The 23,437-nt window shown below is 31.9% G+C and overlaps 2 protein-coding genes across 2 annotated transcripts in view; both read left to right on the top strand.

Annotated features, from left to right (window-relative positions):
• LOC132299856 (putative disease resistance RPP13-like protein 1) overlaps positions 1-19,610 on the top strand; it is a 37,164-nt gene extending 17,554 nt beyond the window's left edge. The window contains exons 4-5 of the transcript XR_009480207.1: positions 18,032-18,114; positions 19,580-19,610. The gene's annotated coding sequence lies outside the window, so the exon portion shown is untranslated. The remainder of the gene's footprint in view (positions 1-18,031; positions 18,115-19,579) is intronic.
• LOC132299855 (putative disease resistance RPP13-like protein 1) lies at positions 11,510-18,098 on the top strand. Its single transcript, XM_059796719.1, has 3 exons — positions 11,510-12,943; positions 13,477-17,820; positions 18,027-18,098. The coding sequence occupies exon 2, from the start codon at positions 13,551-13,553 to the stop codon at positions 17,775-17,777; it is 4,227 nt and encodes a 1,408-aa protein (XP_059652702.1). The 5' UTR covers positions 11,510-12,943; positions 13,477-13,550; the 3' UTR covers positions 17,778-17,820; positions 18,027-18,098.
• Positions 19,611-23,437: the final 3,827 nt, after the last annotated feature.

Here is a 23,437-nt window from a genome sequence, read left to right as displayed (position 1 = left end):
AATTTTGATATGCTGTTTATTATATATATAATATGTGTGTATTGAAAATTTTGTTACATGTTATTTTTAGATTTTTTTTTTTTCTTTTTAGAAATTAAACTCTTTAAATGTTACTATAAAAAATGCAACATTATTTGATTTCAATTATAATCACGTATATACGTGCGGTGCACATGAGTGAAAGTGTGTATATAAAAGTTTTGCATTTTTATTTTATTGGTATATTTTGATATAGAATTGTTATGTATTTATTAAAATAAATTATATATTTCATTCTCTAATTATATATCCTTTAATTGAATTTCAGTATTTTTTTCCCTCCTCTAATTATAATTCCTTTTATTCAATAGAAATAAATAAGTTTTTTAATATTATATATTTCTTTCTCCAATTAAATTTTAGTATTTTTAGTATTTTAATTGTATATATTTCCTTCGCTAATTAGATTTTCTACTACTCTATTATTAAATAATTTTTTGAATATTACAAATTTTGTTCTCTAATTAAATTTTAATATTTTTTATTACTATATTGTTATTAGTATTTTCTTCTCTAATTAAAATTTACTGTTTCCTCATTTCATAATAGTATATATAATCAACTTCATATACCTATTTTTTTTTTTTTTTTTTGGTGTTGGTAGAATCCCTTAAACTTTTAACCTTGAAATAGTTTGGCACAAGATGACACACACACACACACACACACACACACACACACACATATATATATATGTATATATATTGATGATTTAGTTCTCTCTTAATAATCTTCTCTTATAAACCCTGCCTTGAATAAAAGAATGCGAATGCATCCTCCAATTCTGTTAACAGTTTGTGTCTTTTCCCACAGTAGCTAGATTGGTTCTTGCAATCAAGATCATAAGAATTCCTCACAAAAATAAATAAATAAATAAAAATATATTATTATACAATTTTGTATATTTATTTACTTCCTTCCTCCCATATTAATAATCCATCTTTTATTTTTGACTGTTTCATTATTGTGTTTTATTTTTAAAATTAATGTACTATTTTTTATAACATTTCTAATTTATCAAAGTCTCAATTTTTCAAAATTGGCGGACCTCATCACAGGGGCAAATTTAAAAATTTATTCACGGCCAATGTAATAAACATATTTTTAAAACAAGGACTCTTGAATTTGTAAAACATATTTTTTTTATAATTTCATTATATTTTCTATTTTTATATTTAATATATGTAACAAAAATTTCAAAACTATGAAAAAAGGAAAAAGAAAAAGTATAAAAGTGGCTCGTTTTTGAACTTTATGCAATTCACATTACTAAGGATCCAATGTAACAAAAGCAGAAAATTGAAGATTGAAGAGATTTTCCCTGATATTTTTAAGTTAGCTAGCCACTAACAAGAAATTTACAAAATTATCTTAAAGTTACAATCAAATCCTGATTTTATGATCACCAAATAATAAAATTTTAAAAAAGAATCTTAAACAATTGTGGCCAATTATTATGAATATGTATAAAAATAATCCAAGCCTTCTTCTTGCCTGTATCCCTTAGCAACAAGCCTAACTTTATATTTATCTATTGAACCATCAAGCTTCATCTTTCTCTTGAAAATTCACTTATACCTTAAAGGTATAGTACTAGGAGGAAGATCCACTAACTCCCAAATATGATTTTGCATGATGGATTCAATTTCACTATTTATGGCTTCTTTCCATAAAGGAGCTTCAGGAGAAGACATAACTTCTTTATAGCTTTGTGGCTCATTCTCCAATATATATGTTGGAAAATCAAAACCAAATGACTTAGACGTTCTACCTCTTTTGCTACATCTAGGTTCTTCCTTATTTTCATTATCTATAGACTCTTGGTCTATATTCTCTTGTATATTGCTATTAGCAATATTATAATTTTTTTTAAGAGGATTTTTACAAGGAAATATATCCTCAAAGAAACAAACATTCATTGACTCAATAATTGTATTGACATGGATGTCAAGAATGTCTGATTTATGCACAAGGAATTGATATGCATTACTATTCTGTGCATAGCCTATGAAAATACCATCAAAGGTTTTTGGTCCTATCTAACTTTCTTAGGAGAGGAACTGCAACCTTTGCTAGATACCCCCACACTTTTAAGAATTTATAGGAAGGTTTTTGACCTTTCCATAATGCATAAGGTGTCACATTTGTTTTCTTTTAAGGTATTTTGTTGAGAACATAATTAGCAGAAAGTAAAACTTTCCCCCACAAATTCTGGGTTAAACAAGAACTTATCAATATAGCATTTATTATTTCTTTTAAGGTACGATTTTTGCGTTCAGTAACACCGTTTTGTTGAGGTGAATAAGGAGCGGTAATTTGGTGAATAATACCATGTTCTGAGCAAATGTTAGCGAATGGTGCTTCGTATTCACCACCTCTATCACTTCTAAACACCTTTATCTTCTTGCCAAGTTGATTCTCAACCTCATTCTTGTAATATTTAAACATTTTCAAGGCTTCATCTTTGCTTCTTAACAAGTATACATAACAGTATCTTGCACAATCATCAATAAAAGTAATGAAATACTTTTTTCCACCTCTGGTTGGCACAGATTCAAAGTCACAAATATCACTATAAATTAATGTTAGAGGTTCAGCACTTCACTCTATAGAGTGAAATGAGGTTCTAGTCAATTTTGATTCAATATATATTTGCCATTTTTTATTTAAATCAATACTAAATTTAGGTATAGAATCCATGCTAATTAATCTACGAATCGTATCATAATTAATATGTCCTAACCTACCATGCCACACATCAGATGACTCAATCATATAAGCAGAAGAAGCATTAACTTTATTATTATTATTATTAATAGCTTTGGGTACAACAGTCATTACATTGAACTCAAATAATCCATTACTTAGATACCTTTTGCCCACATATACCCCATTCTTAGTCAACACAAACTTGTCAGATACAAAGACCAGCTTGAACTCATTCTTGCTTAGGAGTGACCCAGAGACCAAGTTTTTCTTGATGTCTGGTACATGCAGCACATTATTAAGAGTGAGCTCTTTTCTTGAGGTCATTAGTAGCTTGATTTTTCCTTGTCCTTTAACCTTTGTAGTAGAAGAGTTCCCTATGTAGAGTTATTTTTCATTATCTATAGCTTCATAGGTAGTGAACATCCTCTTTTCTGAGCAAACATGACGAGTAGCTCTTGTGTCCACCCACTATTCTCTATTATTGCTCACAAGGTTGATTTCAGAAACCATAACTGAAAGATTTAGCTCTGACACATCAGCTATCAACTTATCTTCCTCAGTAATGTGCACCTCAGTGGTCTTTTTCTCGGGGTTATGTTGTGCTTTCCTGCTACGACAGTCTTTAACTCGATGTCCTAGCTTGTCATATATGAAGCACTTTACAGTGAATCTCTTGTAGTTTTCTTAGCTGGGACCTTCTTCAGAGTACATCCTCTTCTTATTCTTTTGTCCAGCTTCCACTACATTTGCCTTTGACACCATTGAAGAATTCCTGGTTTTCTTTTAAGATGTGCGGTTATCTTCTTCAATTCTTAGCCTAACCATCAGGTCTTCGAGCCCCATTTCCTTGCGTTTATGTTTCAAGTAGTTTTTAAAATCTTTCCAAGTAGGTGCTAGCTTTTCAATGATTGAAGCTACTTGAAAAGATTCACTTAAAGTTATCTTCTCAGCATGTATCTCATGTTGGATCAGCTGAAACTTCTGCACTTGGCTTATGACTGTCTTTGAGTCTATCATTTTGAAGTCCAGAAATCATCCGACCACGAACTTCTTCAATCCAGCATCCTCAATTTTATCTCTTCAGCAGTGTTCATTGGACTGTACACATTATATAGAGTGTTGTCCAATCCACTGAGGATGTAGTTCTTGCATAGGAAGTCTCCATGCTTCCATGCATCAACAGTTCATAGCTTAGTAATGTCAGTTGCTCCCTCTTCTAGCACTGAGGCAGTTTCAGTTAGGTACTTGCTTAGATTTAGAGTTGTAAGGTAGAACATCATTTTCTGTCGCCACCTTTTAAAGTCCGCCCCATTAAATTTTTCGGGCTTCTCCCTATGACTGATGGGAACATTAGGCATAGTAGTAGTCTGGAATATATTTAATATACAGAGCACAGTCAAATTTACAGAAATAAAATAACAATAATATTTAAATAATTAAACTATAGTATAAGCTGAATCTATCTTAAGATTGTAGTTCAAAATTATGGTCTAACTATACCATACACTATAGTATTACTATTTAAATATTATGCAAAAATATGATGTATGTGTGTGTATATATATATATATATAATTATTATTATTATAAAATAATAATTTATACATTTAATATCTTATTAAATAAAATAAAACAAATAAAATAACCTAGAAATAAGTCGAGGCTAGAATTTGATTCTATGTCCTTAAGATAGATTCGCCCTGCTATGGTGCTAACGGATTCAGTAGCATCTATCTCCCAGGATACAATAACTTTTACTTTATTCGATAGTAACACTGCAAACCAAAGGAATACGTGAACTGGCTCGATGTAGTACTCTCAAACTCGAACTCGGAGTAACTAACTAAACTTGGACTAGGAGTGACTAACTAAGGCTCGAACCCAAAGACAAGGGTTCGTACCCACAGACACTTATAGAAGAAGAAGAGAGAGGAATGAAAGAATTTAGAATTAGAGAAAATGATTCTGAATTGGAGTACTTAGGAATGAACCCAAGGGGGGTTTATATAGGCCTCAAGGTGCTTTTTAGTTTTAATATTTTTCCGATGTGGGACAAATATTTCCCACATTTTGCAAACCCATTTAGGCTTATCAAACAACTTACTTTGGAGCTAATTTTCTCATTCACTTAGAAACGGATTTGAGAAAGTAAATATACCACGTTTATCTCCTTGCGGAGAGGAACGCGCTCATCTATAGATCCATAAAAAATTCTTAGCGAAATCTATTCAAAATCGAATCCAAAGTTTATGCTTTTAATGCCCCCGTTTCCAACAAGTAGAACTTCCCTTAGTTTGGATTGTCACCTTTCCTTTTCCTGTAACAGAGACTTTGGAGTTGTCACCAAACTTCACATTATCACGAAAAGATTCATCCAACTTCGAGAATGCAGACTTGTCTGCACAAATATGGTTGCTGCAACCTGTGTCTAAGTACCACAAATTCTTGTGGGTTTCCTCCTTAGCTTGACAAACCATCAACAAAGACACTTCTTCTTCCTTCTCTACAAAGTGAGATTTTTCTCCACGATTTTTATTTAAATGCGTACGACATTCTGAACAATAATGGCCATACCTATGACAGCGGAAGCCTTCAACTTTTGATTTGTCTGTTGACTTTGGTTTGAAAGTGGTTGAATGGTGACCACCTAGACCTTTTCCTCTCCCTTGAGAATCATTAAGTTGATTATCTTCAGAGTTTTGTTGCTGGTTTCTACGATCATTGTTTCCTCTACCTTTTCCTTTTCCTCGATTTGCTCTATTTGTTGCCAAAGGCTGATTGTTGGTGGAGGCTTGCAATGCTTGCTCTTCTTTTTTCTTATTGAGCCAATTTTTGTTCATGAGCCAACAAAGATCCCTGCAGTTCATCAATTGAAAGATTATCAAGATGTTTTGATTCTTCAATTGAGCAAACCACATAATTAAAATTTGGCATCATTGACCGAAGGATTTTTTCAACAACAGTAATGTCATCAATTTTCTTGCCATAGATACACATCTTGTTGATAATCGCCATTGTTCTTGAGGAAAAATCAGAGACGGACTCTCCCTACTTCATCCGAAATGTTTCGAACTCTGAGCAAAGTGCTTAAAGTTGCTGCCTTTTTGCTCTCGCTGATCCCCGAAATTTCTTCTTCATAGACTCCCAAATCTGCTTGGAAGTTTCTTTGCTGAGAATCATTTCCAAGTTAGAGCGATCAATTGCTTGGAAAAGGTAGTTCTTTGCCTTCAAATCCTTTAGCTTCAATCCTTCTAACTCTGTCCTCTATGTCTCCGTTAACACAACACCAGCTACTGGTTCTGCTACTCCAAAATCAACAACCTGCCAGTACTCCTCAGACCTTAAGAAGTTCTCCATCAGCATGCTCTAATGGTCATAGTGACAATCGAAATGTGGAATGGCTGGTTGCACAAAAGTCTCTAATGCCATCGTTCACCTATGTCCTCTGCTGCTGTAAAAAAGAAAACAAGTGAAATAAAAAGAAAGCTGCTGCTACATCACTTTATCTCACGAACTCACTTTCTTTTACTTGACTCTCCCTCACTGGTTTTTTTTTTTTTTTTTTTTTTTTTTAATGTGGGTTACAACCGTAGCTCTGATACCACTATAAATAAGTGTAGTGAAATAAAGAAGATAAAGGCAACTCAAATATTAATACTCAACAATAAAGCTGATGAAAAAGAATTTCTGCAGTATACATAATTCATTAAACAAAGTGGCCTTTTATAGGCAAATTACATATAAGCAAATAAACAACCTATTAACAGGGAAATAACAAATCACTACCACTTATATAAATATGACAATAAACAGATTCAACATAACTAATTTATATTTTCACTTAGGGAAAAAACAAATTAATTCATACGTTTCTTCAATGCAAAGCTAAAAATTATGTTTCGGTGAAGAGAGTGAGAGACAAACAGAGAAACAAAAAAAGTGCATAAAGTAAGAGAGAGAGAGATGGAGTTGCAAGGGTGTGAGGCAATATAGAGAATCGCTTAAATTGAAAACAAAAAAGATAAAGAAGAGAAGAGTTTGTTTTACTAAATTATTTAAAGTTTGAATTTTTTTTTTCCTTGGGTAAAGTGGAAAAATTTTATAGATATATCAAGAATGTACAAGTAAAACAACAAGGGCATCCCCTTGTAAAAGAAAAACAATATTTACAAATAACTGTAGCTACAACAAGTAGCTACAAGAGAGTTTGAATTTTGATATGCTGTTTATTATATATATAAATATGTGTGTATTGAAAATTTTGTTACATGTTATTTTTAGGTTTTTTTTTTTTTTTTTTTTTTTTTTTTTTTTTTTTTTTTTTTTTCATTTTTATAAAAGGATATATTTGGCTATAAATATCTCTACTAATATAACCTTGTCTATATCCCAATTTTTCAATGTTGATCTTAATTTGCAGATAAAGGTATTAGCTGTAGTTTATTTGCTTATCTTTTACATCTTTTTTTCTTTTTTATTTTCTTTGCCAATGTTGAATGAGAACGCAAATATTTTATATTATTAACTATCTTATGTAATTTAATTAACACTAAATGCTTATCATCAATTTTTTTGTTTCTTCTTTTTTTTTTTTTGAAAAAAAGGAGAGATAGATCTCTACCAGAGAGAATACTCAAAATACATAACTAATTTATATTTTTAATTAATTCATACGTTTCTTCAATGCAAAGCAAAAAAATTATGTTTCGGTTAGGGTACAATCTTATCATCAAATATTGTTGCTTATTATCAAATATATATATATATTTTTAAAAAGGAGAGATAAATCTATACAAAAGAGTGAGAGAAGTGTGCGAGAGATAAAAAAAAATAAGTGCATAAAGTAAGAGAGAGAGATGGAGTTGCAAGGGTGTGAGACAATTGAGAGAATTGCTTAAATTGAAATAATAAAAAAAATAAAGAAAAGAAGAATATAAGAAGTTTTTTTACTAAATTCTTTAAAGTTTGAATTCTGGTATGCTCTTTTTGAAAATTTTGTTACATGTTATTTTTAGATTTTTTTTTTTTTTTTTTTGAAAATTAAACTCTTTTGATGTTGCCATGAAATATGAAACATTATTTGATTTTAATTATAATCATTTATATACGTGTGCTGCACATGAGTGAAAGTGCTTATATATAAGTTTTGCATTGCTATTTTATTGGTATATTTTGATATAAAACTGTTATGTATTTATTGAAATAAACTATATATGTCATTCTCTAATTATATATCCTTTAATTGAATTGTGGTATTTTTTCCCTCCTCTAATTATAATTCCTTTTATTGAATTGATTAAATAAGTTTTTTAATTTCATATATTTCTTTCTCCAATTAGATTTCTTTTTATTGAATTTTAGTATTTTTAGTTTTTTAATAGTATATATTTCCTTCGCTACTTAGATTTTCAACAACTCTATTATTAAATAAATTTTTTAATATTATAAATTTTGTTCTCTTATTAGATTTTCATTTATTGAATTTCAGTATTTCCTAGTATTATATTATTATTAGTATTTTCTTCTCTAATTATATATTTTTAATATTATATATATTCTTCTCTAATTAGATTTCTTTTATTGAATTTCAATATTTTTTTTTTCTCTAATTAGATTTTGTTTTATTGAATTTCAGTATTTCTTATTACCATATTATTATTATTATTATTATTATTACTATTATTATTAACATTAATATTTTTTTAGCTCGATATTATTAAATAAATTAATATACTAAAACAAACATAAACTTAATAGTGTAGATAATGTACCTTCCATATATATATATATATATATATATATCTTTCTCCAATTGGATTTCTTTCTATCGAATTTTAGTATTTTTAATTAGATTTTCAACTACTCTATTATTAAATAAATTTTTTTAATATTATAAATTTTGTTCTCTAATTATATTTTCATTTGTTGAATTTCAGTATTCCCTATTATTATATTATTATTAGTATTTTCTTCTCTAATTAGATATTTTTAATATTATATATATTCATCTCTAATTAGATTTCTTTTATCGAATTTTAATATATTTTTTTTCTCTAATTTGATTTTATTTTATTGAATTTCAGTATTTCTTTTTACTAAATTATTATTATTATTAGTATTTTTTTAGTATATATATATATATATATATATATATATATATATATATATATATATATGCGGAAGGTACATTATCCCATGTTAGTTAGCCGTGGGGGGCTTATTGGAGCATCCCGATTAAGACTTATTGGAGCATTTTCTTGCATGATGCTTTCGTGAGAGACCCGTAATCCAAAGTAGCTTTAATTTGTCCAATGTTAATTGGAAAATGCTATACAAAATTATTAAATAAGTTTTTTTTTTTTTTTTTTTTTTTTTAATTATACAAAAATTGTTTTATTTATTAAATTAGTTTTTTAATACAAAATTCTTTTTTTTTTTAAAATTATATTTGAGTATGATTTTATTAATTTTACTTCTGCTGTTTTTAAAGTTTCCATTTAAAGAATTTTCAATTCTTAGTTCTTTACTATTGACTATAGACTATTGACTTTTTTTTTTTTTTTTTTTTTCAACTGTTATTTTTCAAGATTGATTTAGAAGAATTTTTAATTATATCTGAGTATGATCTATTGATTTTTTCTTTGCCGTTATTTTTTTATATTTATTTGCTTGTGAAATTTGATGGAATAGGTTTCATCCAATTTAGAGTTCTTGATTATTTTTTTTTTATAAAAAAAATATTTTTATTTTTATTTTATTATATTCAAGTATAATTCTATTGATTTATTTTTTATGTTATTTTTCAAGTTTTTGATTTAAAAGAAATTTCATTTCTTCTTCTATTCTATTTGAGTATGATTCTATTAGTTTTACCTTTGTAGTAATTTTAAATTTTTTTATTGAATTTGATAGAACATGTTTCGTATAATTTACGGTTTTTGATTAAGTTATCTTAAAAAATATATATATTATTTCTTCTACTCAAATATGATTCTATTGAATTTATTTTTGCCGTAATTTTTTGAGGTTTCAATTTAATTAATTTATTTATTTTTTAATCTATTATGTTTGAATATGATTCTTTTGAGTTTACCTTTGACATTATTTTTTTTGTTTTATTTTCTTGTAAAATTTGATGGAATATAATTTTCCCTAATTTATGATATTTTATTAAGATTTTTATTAATAAAATCTTTCTTCTATTCTATTTCAGTATAATTCTATTCATTTTACTTGCCGTTATTTTTTTGTTATTATTTGAATAATTCTTATTTCTATATATTTGAGTATGATTCTCTTATTTTTACTTGTCATTATTTGAATATATATATTTTTTACTTAAGTTATATCAACATTGATTGTTATTCAGGTCAAGTGTGTTTTTACTAGTTACATATAAAATAGGAAGAAAAGTTAGAATATAATTCTCTATCTAAATATTATTATAATTATATAATAGATAACTAATTTATACTTTCACTTACGAAAATAAATTAAAGGGTACAATCTTATCATCATTTCTCTTTTATATATATATAAAAGGAGATACAGATGCATGCTAGAGAGTGAGAGAATACATAATTAATTTATACTTTCACTTAGCATACAAAAAAAAAAAAAAAATGGAAGAAGAAGAAGAAGAAGAAGAGAAAAAACTAATTTATGCACTTCTTCAATGCAAAGCAAAAAATTATATTATATTTGGGTTCAGGTCCAATCTTATAATTAAATATAGTTGCTTATCGATTATTTAGGAAGCACGAGTTCTACGAGGAAGCTATACCCATGTCATATTCGTGTTGGACACCGACACTCCTCAGACACTCTTTGTATACGTATTCAATATTTCATATACGTGTCCATAAATAAAAATTAATTTTATTATTTGGGACACTTCGCTAGATACTTTGCTGATACTTTCGGACACTTTGCCGACACTTCCTAGATACTTTGCTGATACTTTCGAACACTTCGCCAATACTTTTTGGACATTTTTAACACAAGTCTACCTACTAATCTTGAAAATAATATAAATACTATCATAACAAAGTAGTGAAATATTGATATATATGATATAAAAATCATTACAATAATGACATAATATCATTTTCTAATTCATTTCAAAACAACTCTTTATATAGAAATTATAAATAAATTAAAATTTTATAATACTATTACTAAATAGATGTATAAAAATAAAAAAATTATATTTATACCTACATCCACGTTGTACGCATGTCCTATTTTTTAAAAACTTTGACATGTCAACATATCCCTGTCCCGTATCCGTGCTACATAGCTTATCATCAATTTATTTTTATTTTTATTTTTCTTTTTTCTTTTAAAAAATAGGAGATAGATCTCTACAAGAGTGAAAGACATTTGAGAGGGAAATTAAGAAGTACATGAACTAAGAGTGAGAGAATTGCGGGGGTTGTGACACTAGAGAAAGGGTTCTGCTTAAATTGAAAATATATAAATATAGAGAGAGAGAGAGAAAAAAAAAAAAAAATTATAAGAAGTTTCTAACTAAATTCTTCAAAGTTTGAATTTTGTTATATATATATATATATATATATATATATGTTTTATAATTGATAAATTATAGTAAATGAAATTTTTATTTCATACATATGTAATATGTTGTTTTATATATTTTTTTTATAAGAAATTAAACTCTTTAGATAAAGATGTCATTAAAAATAATAATAAAAAAATTCCCTTTTTTTTTTTTTTTTTTTTTTCATATTTGGTTCCACCACAGGTCAATAAAAAAAGCTATACCCATCAAAATGATTCCTCATCGAGAAGCATCTAAGGGGGAGCCTATGAGGAATATAATCCAAAGTACTAGCTTATTTATTTATTTTTTAAATGTACGCCCAAGTTGAAACTAAATTTTAGATAATATTATTTTAGAATTTTATTATATATTCTTTTTTCATATTTTAGTATATTTAGTTAATTTAAGAATATTTTCATATTTGTGAAGGCTCTGAAATTCACTTGACCAGAAAATTAAACATTGAAGAAGTTTTTTTTTTTGATACCGAAAGACATGTAGTTAAATAGTATAATCTATTCATTCTCACAAAAGAACAATTGAAATAAGTCGTAATCACCAAACAATATTTGAAGCATTTATGATTAAGTTTTCCCATAACTAAGTGTGTGTACATTTACCCTTTCATGTCCTTATTTTGTGTTTATATTCTTTTTTTTTTTTTTTTTTTTCCCCATCTTTTTTACTATATTAATTTGATTTACTTTTAACTTTTTTTTCTTGTCCCAAAAATTTAAATTTCCATTTTTTTAAAAAAAAAAAAAAAAATTCAAAGAAGACATTTTTACCACTAAGCTTGACTTCTTCCTTCTTAATCAAAATATGGAAACATTGAAGAGGCTTCAAAGAAAACAATTTAAGAATATTTTCATAATTATACAAAAAAAAAAAAAAAAAGGAGACCTATAAAGTTGGTTCCTTTGTGAAGTTTATGCAATTCACTTGACCAGAAAATTAAAGATTAAAGAGATAGTTAAATGGTATAATCTATTCATTCTCTCAAAAGAACAATTGTAATAAATCCTAACCACATCACAATTTAATCACAAAACAATATTTGAAGCATTTATGATTAAGTTTTCCCCCCTTCCAAGTGTGTACATAAGTTCAATACATTTACCCTTTCATGTCCCTATTTTGTGTTTATATTCTTTTTTTCTTCTTCTTTTTTACTATATTTATTTGTTTTTGTTTTCAGGTAAATTTTAGTTTTTTTTAGTAAATTATTTTTGTTTGATTTATTCGAATGAGAGAACCTTTTCAATCTCTGATTTGTTACCAGAAAATTTGCTCTACTTTTAACTTTTTTTATTGTCCCAAAAATTTTAATTTCCATTTTTTTTTAAAAAAAATACTTGCAAGAAAAAGAATTTACCACTAAACTTTACTTCTTCTTCCTTCTTAATCAAAATATGGAAACATTGAAGAGGCTTTTCACTGCTGCGTCTCTCTCGCTCTCTCCAGACACTTCACAGTCGACTTTCTCCCTGTTCAGTCTCTCTCAGCACTCTTCACAGTTACTCTCTCTCTCTCCTTTGAGGAAGAAAAGAACTAGCCTTGGCGCACGGGTGGAGCATTTCTCTTGGCTTGTTATAAGAAGTGTGGCGAACCGACCCCTTCGTTAAGTGCCAGGTACAACATTTTGTAATTTATTTTATTTTATTAAATCCAAAACGTAACCAAAATATTAAAACCAAAAACACGATCAGCTGTAATTTTAAGTACCATTTACTAATTAATACAATCAAAAATCAAATACTGCTCTTCCAAGTATTTTTCTCCTTGTTCGATCTGGTCTGTCTCTTCTTTTTATTTCATTTTTATAGTTGATCATTCATGAATTTTGGACTTGATACAAGAAAGCAAATGTACCAGGTTTTTGATAAATTTGCTTGCTTTTTTGTTCAAAATGCAAAAATACTAATAGAGATGCTTTAGAAATGGGAGTAAAATGATTTTGTATAGCACAAGTGTTGTATATATTTTCTCTAATTCAGCTGGTTGGTTGAAAATTTAGAAACGTGACCAAAAAAAAAAAAAAATTTACGGTGTCAAAATTTTATCACTTAGTTTACATGCTACCGAGAAAACAATATATTAGCTAGAAATTAGAAATTTTCTTGGTCCTTAATGTATTCTCTCTTAATTAATAATATTGCTTGCAGCATCTGAAGATTAGAAGAAGCTCTTCATAGCTACTCGATCTCCTCTTCTTGCACTCTCACTCTTTACTAAGAAGATGGCTGAATTGGTTGTTGGAGCACTTCTCTCGGCTTCTTTTGACTTGCTGTTTAATCGGCTGGATCAGCTGGCTTCTCGCGAGTTCAAAAGCTTCTTTTCCAAACAAAAATTGGATGATGAACTCGTACATAAGCTGAAGATGACTTTGTTGGCCCTTAAAGCACTGCTGGATGACGCTGAGGACAAGCAGATTACCAACGAAAATGTGAAAAAGTGGCTTGAGGAGCTCCAACATGTTGTCTACCAAGCTGACGACTTGCTGGACGAAATCGCTACCAAGGCCTTGAGGGACAAGTTGGAATCAGATGATCAACCCCAAACCCAAAGCACCACAAGTATGGTTGGTTTGACTCGATCTTTCCATCTAATGAAGCAATTTCTGTTGAGAATGAATTGTTTCGCCTCCACTTCTGCTTATCTATCTGATGAAGCCATAGATTTCCGGATGAAAAAGGTCATCAGTATGTTGGAGGGGTTTGTCCAGCAAAACAATTCTCTTGGACTGAGAGAGAATGTCGGAAGAAAACAGTGGAAAACACAAGAAACTTCTTCTCTGGTAGTTGAATCTGATGTCTACGGGAGGAATACCGATAAAGAGAAGATAATGAAATTGGTGCTACCTGACAGTTCAACCAAGGAACAGATTCATGTGATCCCTATTGTTGGAATGGGGGGGATGGGCAAGACGACACTTGCTCAACTCGTATATAATGATGCTAGAGTAACTCAGGAATTCGATATGAAAGCATGGGCTTGCGTTTCTGATCCATTTGACATTAAAACGATAACAAAGAAAATTCTTGACGGTGTTACTAGATCAAACAATGACATCGAGAGCCTCGATGAACTTCAAATTAAGTTGAAAGAGACTCTCAAAGAGAAGAAATTTCTAATTGTCTTAGATGATGTTTGGAAGCATGCTTACGATGATTGGAATCGTTTAAGAATACCATTCAGTGATGGAGCACATGGAAGTAGAATTATTGTAACAACACGCATTGACGATGTCGCATCAGCAATGGGCACCATTCCTAGTCATTGCTTGGAGGAATTATCATTTAAAGATTGTTGGTCATTATTTGAAAAGCATGCATTTCAGAGTGGAGATTGTATGGCTCATTCAGAACGAAAGATCAAGATTGGCGAACAAATTGTGCAGAAGTGCAAAGGCTTGCCCTTAGCAGTAATATCACTGGGAGGTCTCTTGCGTTCTAAACAGGATATGGAGGGCTGGAAAGAAATATTAGAAAGCCAGGTGTGGCATTTGGAGAGCAACGTTTCTCCGGCTCTGCAATTGAGCTATAATGATCTTGCTTCACATTTAAAGCGATGCTTCGTACATTGTTCAAAATTTCCTAAAGATTACAATTTTGAGAAGGAAAAGTTAGTTCGACTGTGGATAGCCGAAGATCTTGTACAGCAACCCAAAAGCAAAAAATCAGTGGAAGATGAAGGTCATTCCTACTTTCTTCAACTATTATCAAGGTCTTTCTTTCAGGTATCAAGTGATGACAATTCCTATTTTGTAATGCATGACCTATTCCATGATTTAGCTCAACATATATCTGGAAAGTTCTGCTTTTGGTTGGATGATGATAAGCCACTTGATTGTAATTGTGAAAAAGTTCGTCATTTCTCATATGTTCGGAGCAAATATGATGCATTTGAGAAATTCAAAGTTGTTAATGAGGCGAAAAGCCATTTACGAACTTTCATAGGATTTTCAAAACGTGGCCAATCTTTCTTGGGCAATAAGTTTCTACATGATATGTTGCCATACCTGAGATGCTTAAGGGTGTTATCTCTGTCTCGATATAAGATTCATGAATTGCCTCAGTCGATTGAAAATTTGATACATTTACGCTATTTGGATCTTTCTTTTACAAAAATCAGTCGGTTACCTGATTCAGTAACAACCTTGTGCAACCTACAGACATTGGACTTGTCATATTGTAGAAACCTCATTGAATTGCCCGTCAACATGGGAAAACTAATAAAGTTGCGCTATCTTGATATAACAGAAACTAGATTGACTGAGATGCCAACGCAAGTGAGCAAATTGAAAGATCTCCAACATTTAACAAATTTTGTAGTTGGCAAGGATGGTGGGTCAAGAATTAGTGGGTTGAAGGAACTTTGTGAACTTCGGGGGCAACTCTGCATTTCAGAGCTTCAAAATGTAACCAGTGGTCTAGAGGCATCAGAGGCAAATCTAAAAGGAAAGAAGCATCTTGAAGGGTTAGAGCTGAAATGGGGCAGCGATACTGACAATTTACAAAATGAAAGAGTTGTACTAGACAACCTACATCCTCATGATGGAGTGAAGCATCTCCGTATCATTAACTATGGTGGCAAAAGATTTTCAGATTGGTTAGAGAAAGGTAATTCGTTTCATGACATGGTGTCCTTGGATCTTATAGGCTGTGAAAATTGCTCTTCTTTGCCATCAATTGGGCAGTTACCCTCTCTAAAATATTTAACAATTGAAAGCATGAATGCAATAAGGAAGGTCGGTGGGGAGTTCTATGGGAATGCTTCTTCTTCAATCAAACCGTTTAAATCTTTGGAGACACTAAGGTTTTATAAAATGGCAGAGTGGGAGGAGTGGGAAGCATCAGGGATTAAAGAGTTCTCTAGCCTTATAGAGTTTTCTATAGACAATTGTCCCAAGTTGACCAGTGAATTATCTATCCGCTCCCCAATCCTAACAAAGCTTAACATTTCCGGATCCAATCAAGTTAGGCTGTTACTGCAAGGACTTCCTTGCATTCAGGAGTTGAAGATTTCAAATATTCCAAATTTGACGGAATTGCCCCAACAACTACAACACCTGTCTTCTGTTCAGGAGTTGAAGATTTCAAATATTCCAAATTTGACGGAATTGCCCCAACAACTACAACACCTGTCTTCTGTTCAGGAGTTGAAGATTTCAAATATTCCAAATTTGACGGAATTGCCCCAACAGCTACGACACCTGTCTTCTCTTCAAAAATTGGAGATTTCAAATATTCCAAATTTGACGGAATTGCCGCAGCAAATGCAACACCTGTCTTCTCTACAGGAATTGGAGATTTCAGGGATGTCAAACTTGAAGGAATTGCCACAGGAGTTGTGCCGATTAGTAAATCTTGAAAGGTTGAAGATAGAGGAATGCCGGAGGCTTGTGTCATTTCCGGACATGAGGCTGCCGCCGAAGCTTAAGACGCTGGAGATCAAAAGATGTGAAGGTCTACAGTCCCTAGCATCAGAGGAAATCATCAACAATTGTCTTGAAGAGTTGCGTATCTCTGATTGTTCATCTCTTCTTCAGGTGTCTTTGCCCATCGCTACATTGAAAACACTTGACATCTCCTCCTGTAGGAGATTAGAGTTTCCCCTGTCCGAGGAGATGAAGGAGTATAATTACTCCACATCCATTGAAGTTTTGAGTATTAATGAAAGCTGTGATCTTCTCAAGTCGCTGTGGTTAGGCTTCTTTCCAAAGCTTCGTGATCTCTACATCAAGTCGTGTATGGATTTGGAAACGCTCTTGATCCCAACCATGCTTCAACATCTGATAAACCTTGAAATAAAGAATTGCCCTAAAATGGTATCCTTTCCCCATGGTGGTGGAGATGGAGGAGGATTATTGGCCATTCCCAATCTCATGTATTTGACAATCTGGGGTTGCGAGAATCTGAAGCGGCTACCGCATCAAATGCACACCCTCCAATCTCTTCATAATTTTCAGATACAAGAATGTCCAGAAGTTGAATCATTTCCAGACGAAGGTTTGCCATCCAACTTAAGGAGACTTGATATCATTAATTGCAATAAACTGATGAAGGGCCGGATGAGGTGGGATTTGCAGCAAAAACTCCCATCTCTTGAAGAATTCAGGATCGGCGGTGAAAGTGAAGAAGAAGAGTTGGAGTCATTTCCGGATGAGTGCCTGTTGCCCACCACTCTTACTAGACTTGACATCTGGGACCTTTCAAATCTGAAAGCACTGAACCACAAGGGCCTTCAACACCTCACCTCTCTTACAGACCTACACATCAGTTTTTGCCCTAAGCTCCAGTCCTTGCCAGAAGAGGGGCTGCCCAACTCCCTCTCTTACCTGGACATATTCGGATGTCCATTTCTGAAACCACGTTTCCAAAGGGAGAAAGGGGAAGATTGGTCCAAGATTTCCCGAATCCGCCACATAAACCTCGTAGGTGAAGACATCATAAACTTAGAGTGAGAATGATTCAGTGGTTTGTAATCGTCCAGAAAAACCCAATCAGGTACTTGTTCTACACTCCCTGCAACTTAAACAAACTTGTTTCTATCTTCTATCCATTGAATTTCTCTTTCATTGCACTACTTCAGTGAGTGGTGGAAGTGGTTGTGAAAGCTATTATGCTTCAGTGACTATTAACATTATGTTGTTCTTTTGTATGCCATTTCGCGATTTTCATAATATTTGTTGTGACATTTTTTCCTTTTGCAGGTAAGGATTTCTTCTTGGGCTCCAGCTGCTGCTGCAAGCTTGCAATTAAGGTAGGGAGAGTCTGGAAAATGCTGGGAAACTCGTTATTGTAAGTTGAATTTCTTTCATTAACTAATCTTTCTTTTATTTATTTATTTTTTATGGTCTCTCTTAAAGTATAAATCAATTGTGATAAGTTGTTGTGGGCAGCTTTGTGACTATACAAGGCCACCAAATCACGGATCCTCTCAATGTTCTCTATTTTTCGTACGTGATTCACCATTCCTTGTTGCTTTCTATCCAAAGTTGTTTTCTTATAATTTATTGAAGTCCTCTTCTCTTTTTCCTTCATTTTTTATTTTGCATACAGTTTTTCAATTGGCCCAGACTTTCTAAAGACAAGTAACAACTTTTTCCTGCTTAATAAATTAATGGTGACGGTTATGTTTGATTTGAATTCTGTTTCTACCATGAAATTTCAGGTAGTTCTAAATCTAATACAACTTTCAAGCCAATGTTCTTCATTTGTTGCTAACTGCTTTTGTTTTGTTCATCTTAATCTTCTTGTTTCTAATGCTTCTCCATTTTGTTATGCCATGTTCATGATTGAATTATTTGGAAGTTGTTACCTGTTTTTTTTTTGTTCATCTTTGTCTTCTTGCTTCCAATTTTCTTTTTCCTGGTAAGTATGATTATTATTCAACATTAAATATTTTCTTCTATTAAGATTCCTGATGCTCCTTTCTCAGTCTTCAAATTCCTAGTTGTACTTGTACACATTATGTTGATCCTTTGTATGCCATTTCGCGATTTTCATAATCTTTGTTGGGACATTTTTTTTCCTTTTGCAGGTAATCTTTGTATGCCATTTCGCGATTTGGATAATCTTTGTTGGATTTCTTCTTGACCTCTTTGTTGGATTTTGATAATCTTTGTTGGATTCCAATTTTCTTTTTCCTGGTGAGTATGATTATTATTCAACATTAAAGAAAAGAGGAGATGGTGGTTGATAAATTTTCTTCAATTATTCATCAAAGTAATATGGGTTAACCTCGAGTATGACTTGAATCATTATATAGCACAATTTGAGTGTCGATTAAAATATAAGTTCTACTAAAAATAAGGAGAGATTTTAATTGAGTGATTGCACTTATTGCTAATAGTTGGACACTTACAATATAAAAAGAAAAAAAAAAAATTCTCAATCTATAATTACTGCTCAAAATTCAACATTTAAAACTCAATTGTTAAAATTTACTGTACTAAAAATTCAGTTGTTAATATATATATATATATATATATATATATATATATATATATATTTATTGGACCGATTTAGAATTACTGAGGTAGGCAAATTGACTAGGGTATGTTCAAAACACATGCACAGTTCTACTTGAATCATTTTTGCTGAAATAGAAAATTGTGCCAAAGCCACTACAATATGGTAACAGACATCTATGGGGTGCTTTGAGTTCAATTCTTATTATTAATTATTTTATTGTTACTGGGTATTATAATTTTCACATTCTTGACTGACAAAACCCATGGACGCTCCTTTTTTTTTTTTGCAGGGGACACGTGGATTTTAATGGATACTGTGTTGGAAAACTAATGCTGAATCACAAAATCATGGAACTTATATATATATATATATATATTGCTGGGCTGTCCAGTATTTTTCATTTGGTTATTGAGTTATTGTGAAATTGTCTATCAAGTTGTGTATTGTACTGTAAACGATGCCCACCCCTTAGGCATGGGAGACATTTGCTGTTGCTGGTTGGACTGTTGTGTAATGTAGTGGCTGAATTGAATTTGTACTTCTTAATTTCTTTCAACTATGCTGAACTGACTTTGTATTTCTTAATTTTGCTTCAACTATGAAATGTTATCTTTTTTTTTTTCTTTTTTTTTCTCCTTAAATTGCTGGTTGTATGCCAAGGTGTGTAATCCAGCAACATTCCTCTACTTTTGAAACTGAAAGAGGGGGGTTTAACTCCTATTAGGGACAAATGTGTGCCAGTGTTTGTAACCAACGAAAAATAAAACATTTCTGATTGTACTCGGAAGTGGAATAGTTCCATAATGATATTAAATAAAAAAAAATTCCTTTTTTGTGGTTTGTTGAAGAGCAGTTATCGCTTTCTTTATAGAAATATAATGACATTTTTGTATGATATGGTTGTTGATGGGAATATGTAATCAGTACAGAACTTGCTTTCATGGTGGTGTTAACGTAGTAATAAAAAAGTACAAATTGACCCTCTTCTAGGTAGGCATCCCACTAGTGTAAAGTCTTTAATGCTTGCTTTCATGGTAGTGTCGTTAGGACAATCTTACTACTTCAGAGAAAAGAGATAGTCAACTCACAAAATCACAAATGTAGTCACAAAACCAGTAATTTCAAACTGGTAGAAGAAGGGCTGTGACACTGGTTCTGTGGAGAAACATGGTTTTTTTTTTGCGTAAGTGTTCGACACCGTTCAGCCTTCACGCACCAAGTGGCTTGCAATGATCTGTGTGCTTCCCGTCTCAACTCAACTAATACAAGGGCTATAGCTCAGATCATATGCTGTTATAGCACCGTGCTGTAGGGTTTTTCAAAAAAGGAGAATTAATGTGTTCAACACCATTTACGAAGAAAAAAACTGTGTTCAACACCACTACAGAAGAGGATCCAAGTGCAAAACAGTTGAGCGGGATTGGAGTAGATCTATTTATCTGTGCTCAAGTGATAGAAAGGTTGAGCTGGGTTGTATAAATTGCTCATTTTCTAGTACCACTAATTAAAAAAAAAAAAAAAAAAAAAAAAAAGGAAAACAAAAAAAATGAGCTTTTTATTTCTGAACAATTCCATGTAAATGAGAATTTAAGTGATATCTGTACAAATTCAAATACCTTCCATTCATATAGCTGCAATTTCTTTTTTCCTAGAATTCCCCAGTCTCTCTCTCTCTCTCTCTCTCTCTCTCTCTCTCACTCTCTTAATTTTGAGTTTAATACCTAATACCTCACAAGTCAAAGTAGGTGGAAAAGGCCATCACTATATTAGCTATTATGCATTTCATAGCATGGTGGCCGGTTCATAACCCTTCTTCAAAGGTCCGACTAATTTGGTCGGTTTACACCGATATTCACTCCGAGTCCATTACATCTTAACCGTGATTGATACCGCAACTGCAAACCATGTTTCATAGACAATGTTCTACCTGATCAAGATATCTTTTTGGAAAAATTCCTTGGAATATCAATATGACTAGCAATTTATTAATATATCTATTCTCAATATTCAATCTTGCATTGCGTTTGGAGAATCATTACCGGCGCTCATCATGCATCATTCAGGGAATGAAAAAATAAATTTGGTTTGAAGAGTGACGTTTCTTCAGAAGGTTTAACAAACAAAGAAGCAAAACAAACTTGACATGCATTGGTTTTCCGAGAAAAGTGTGTAGAAAATTTACAGAGAAAATGATTGTAACACCACATATTATGAATTTTTACTTTTAGCAAGGTCAGCAGGAAACCCCAAACTACTGAGACCGGGAAAAAAATAGCTCAGATTATCACCGATCCTGGACCTCAATTTGTGCATACCTCACTGGTAATACAACAACAACAACAACCAATCCTTTTTTCCTAACTGCTTGGTGTTGGCTACATGAATCTTATGTTTCAACTCTGCTCTATTTAAGGGGTCAAACTACATGCATCATATCCTTCGTCACTAACACAACCAGTACCCATTTCAACTTTGGTCCTCCTCTTCCCCTAATATTTGCATACAGCATTGGTCACATAAGAAAATACAAAGAGATAAATATTGATGAAAACATGATACATTTTCATATCATCTGAGGACTACATTTCTATTCTGGAATTCATGGAACTCCAAAAGTCTTGTGTACTGACAAAGGCCGCAAACTTTTCATTTTGCAATCTTATTATGGGAATGCGAGAATCAAAAGGAGTGTCAATGAAATGAAGGTTAGAGTCATGAACTGAAGAGGTCAAGGGCTAAATTAAAAATTGAATGAATTGGTGGGATTCATTTATGTTACAGTTATTGGACAGTGGACACACCAGCACTTTTGTGTAATACAATTATTAAATTTACACTTGGAACATATTTATAATCCATAGTTTACCAGGACATATTGTTCTTTTACACCCTTTCCTTCCTGTGCTCACGGTTTTTTCTAAAACGAGTATTCATATTTTGGGAGATATCCACATCCACATATATAAGGTGCCAACAATTAACATAGAAAACATAAAATTAACATAGAACTCTTCTATCTCAAGCTTTCAACCAACATTTTCAACACAAAAACAAAATGTCAAAACACATAAAGCTACAAAATTATAATCTATACCAATTTCATATAATCCTCCATTATTGAAGAAAGTAACCAGCTAAGAACAACACAATATCTATGCAAACAAAATATGGTATTAAAAACCATTCAATTGACATTGAACTCTTCTATCTCATGTATTCAATACAACATTTTCAATACAAAAACAGAATGTCACAACACAAAGCTACAAAATTATAAACTATACCAATTTCATGTAATCCTCCATTATTGAAGAAAGTAACCAGACAAGAACAACACAAAAAAGAAGAGCAAGCTACCATATATGAGCACAACCTTTTGGCCAGAGGTGAGTGTGTTACCACCAAGTCCAAACTGCTGGTTCTGAGCAAACCCTGCAATCTCCACACTCTTACTCTCAAAGAAGCTCTTCGCCGCCCCGCAAGTTGGGCACCGCCAGTGCTCCGGCAGCTTGTCGAATTGCAGCCCCGGCGGGACCGGATAAGCCGGGTCGCGGCCTCATTGTAGAGGTACCCACATGACCGGCACTGGTAAATTCCGGTGTTCAAGACCACAAATTTCTCTTCCAGTCTACGTTTATCAATATTCTCAGGCTCAGATGGTGGAGTAGTCTCAGAGGAAAGTGGAGCTGAATTGGGTTGTTCCAAAATGGGTTTTTCCGAAAGGGGGGTGTCTTCTTTCGAGACATCAATGGAGTTGAATATGAGTTTTGGGTGTTTGTGGGGAGTGAAATTGGGAATTTGAGGTGGGTTTTGGGTTTTGGAGGGGATGATTGAGTTGGAGAGATTGAGAGGTTGAATGTGAAGGAGGGTCTTGCTAAAGCCCTTAATGGGTTGGGTTGTGTATTACACACACCCTCACTGTCTGCTTGTGTGCGAGAGAGAAACAGAGATTTTTGTGCAGAATCTGAGTTTGTTTTAGGTTGTCTTCTTGCAGCTATGGGTCTGGGTGGAGAAGAAATCGAAGGGATCCATGAGAGAGCATATGCTTTCAGAGGAGAGAATTGGATAAGGTGGGAATTGACCTGTGTTGCTCAACTATTCTGTATATCATTGGGAGCTGCATTATAACCGTTGATGCAAAGACATG

This window comes from Cornus florida, unplaced genomic scaffold, assembly GCF_030987335.1.
Source record: "Cornus florida cultivar Cherokee Brave unplaced genomic scaffold, ASM3098733v1 CherokeeBrave_3.0.0_Hap2_Chr03, whole genome shotgun sequence".
Lineage (NCBI taxonomy): Eukaryota > Viridiplantae > Streptophyta > Magnoliopsida > Cornales > Cornaceae > Cornus > Cornus florida.
Note: the sequence above shows the minus strand (reverse complement) of the source record. Positions and strands in the feature narration are given on the sequence as shown.

Excerpts from the sequence above, each read along its gene's own strand:
- LOC132299855 (XM_059796719.1), top strand. The coding sequence starts at position 13,551 with ATGGCTGAATTGGTTGTTGGAGCACTTCTCTCGGCTTCTTTTGACTTG.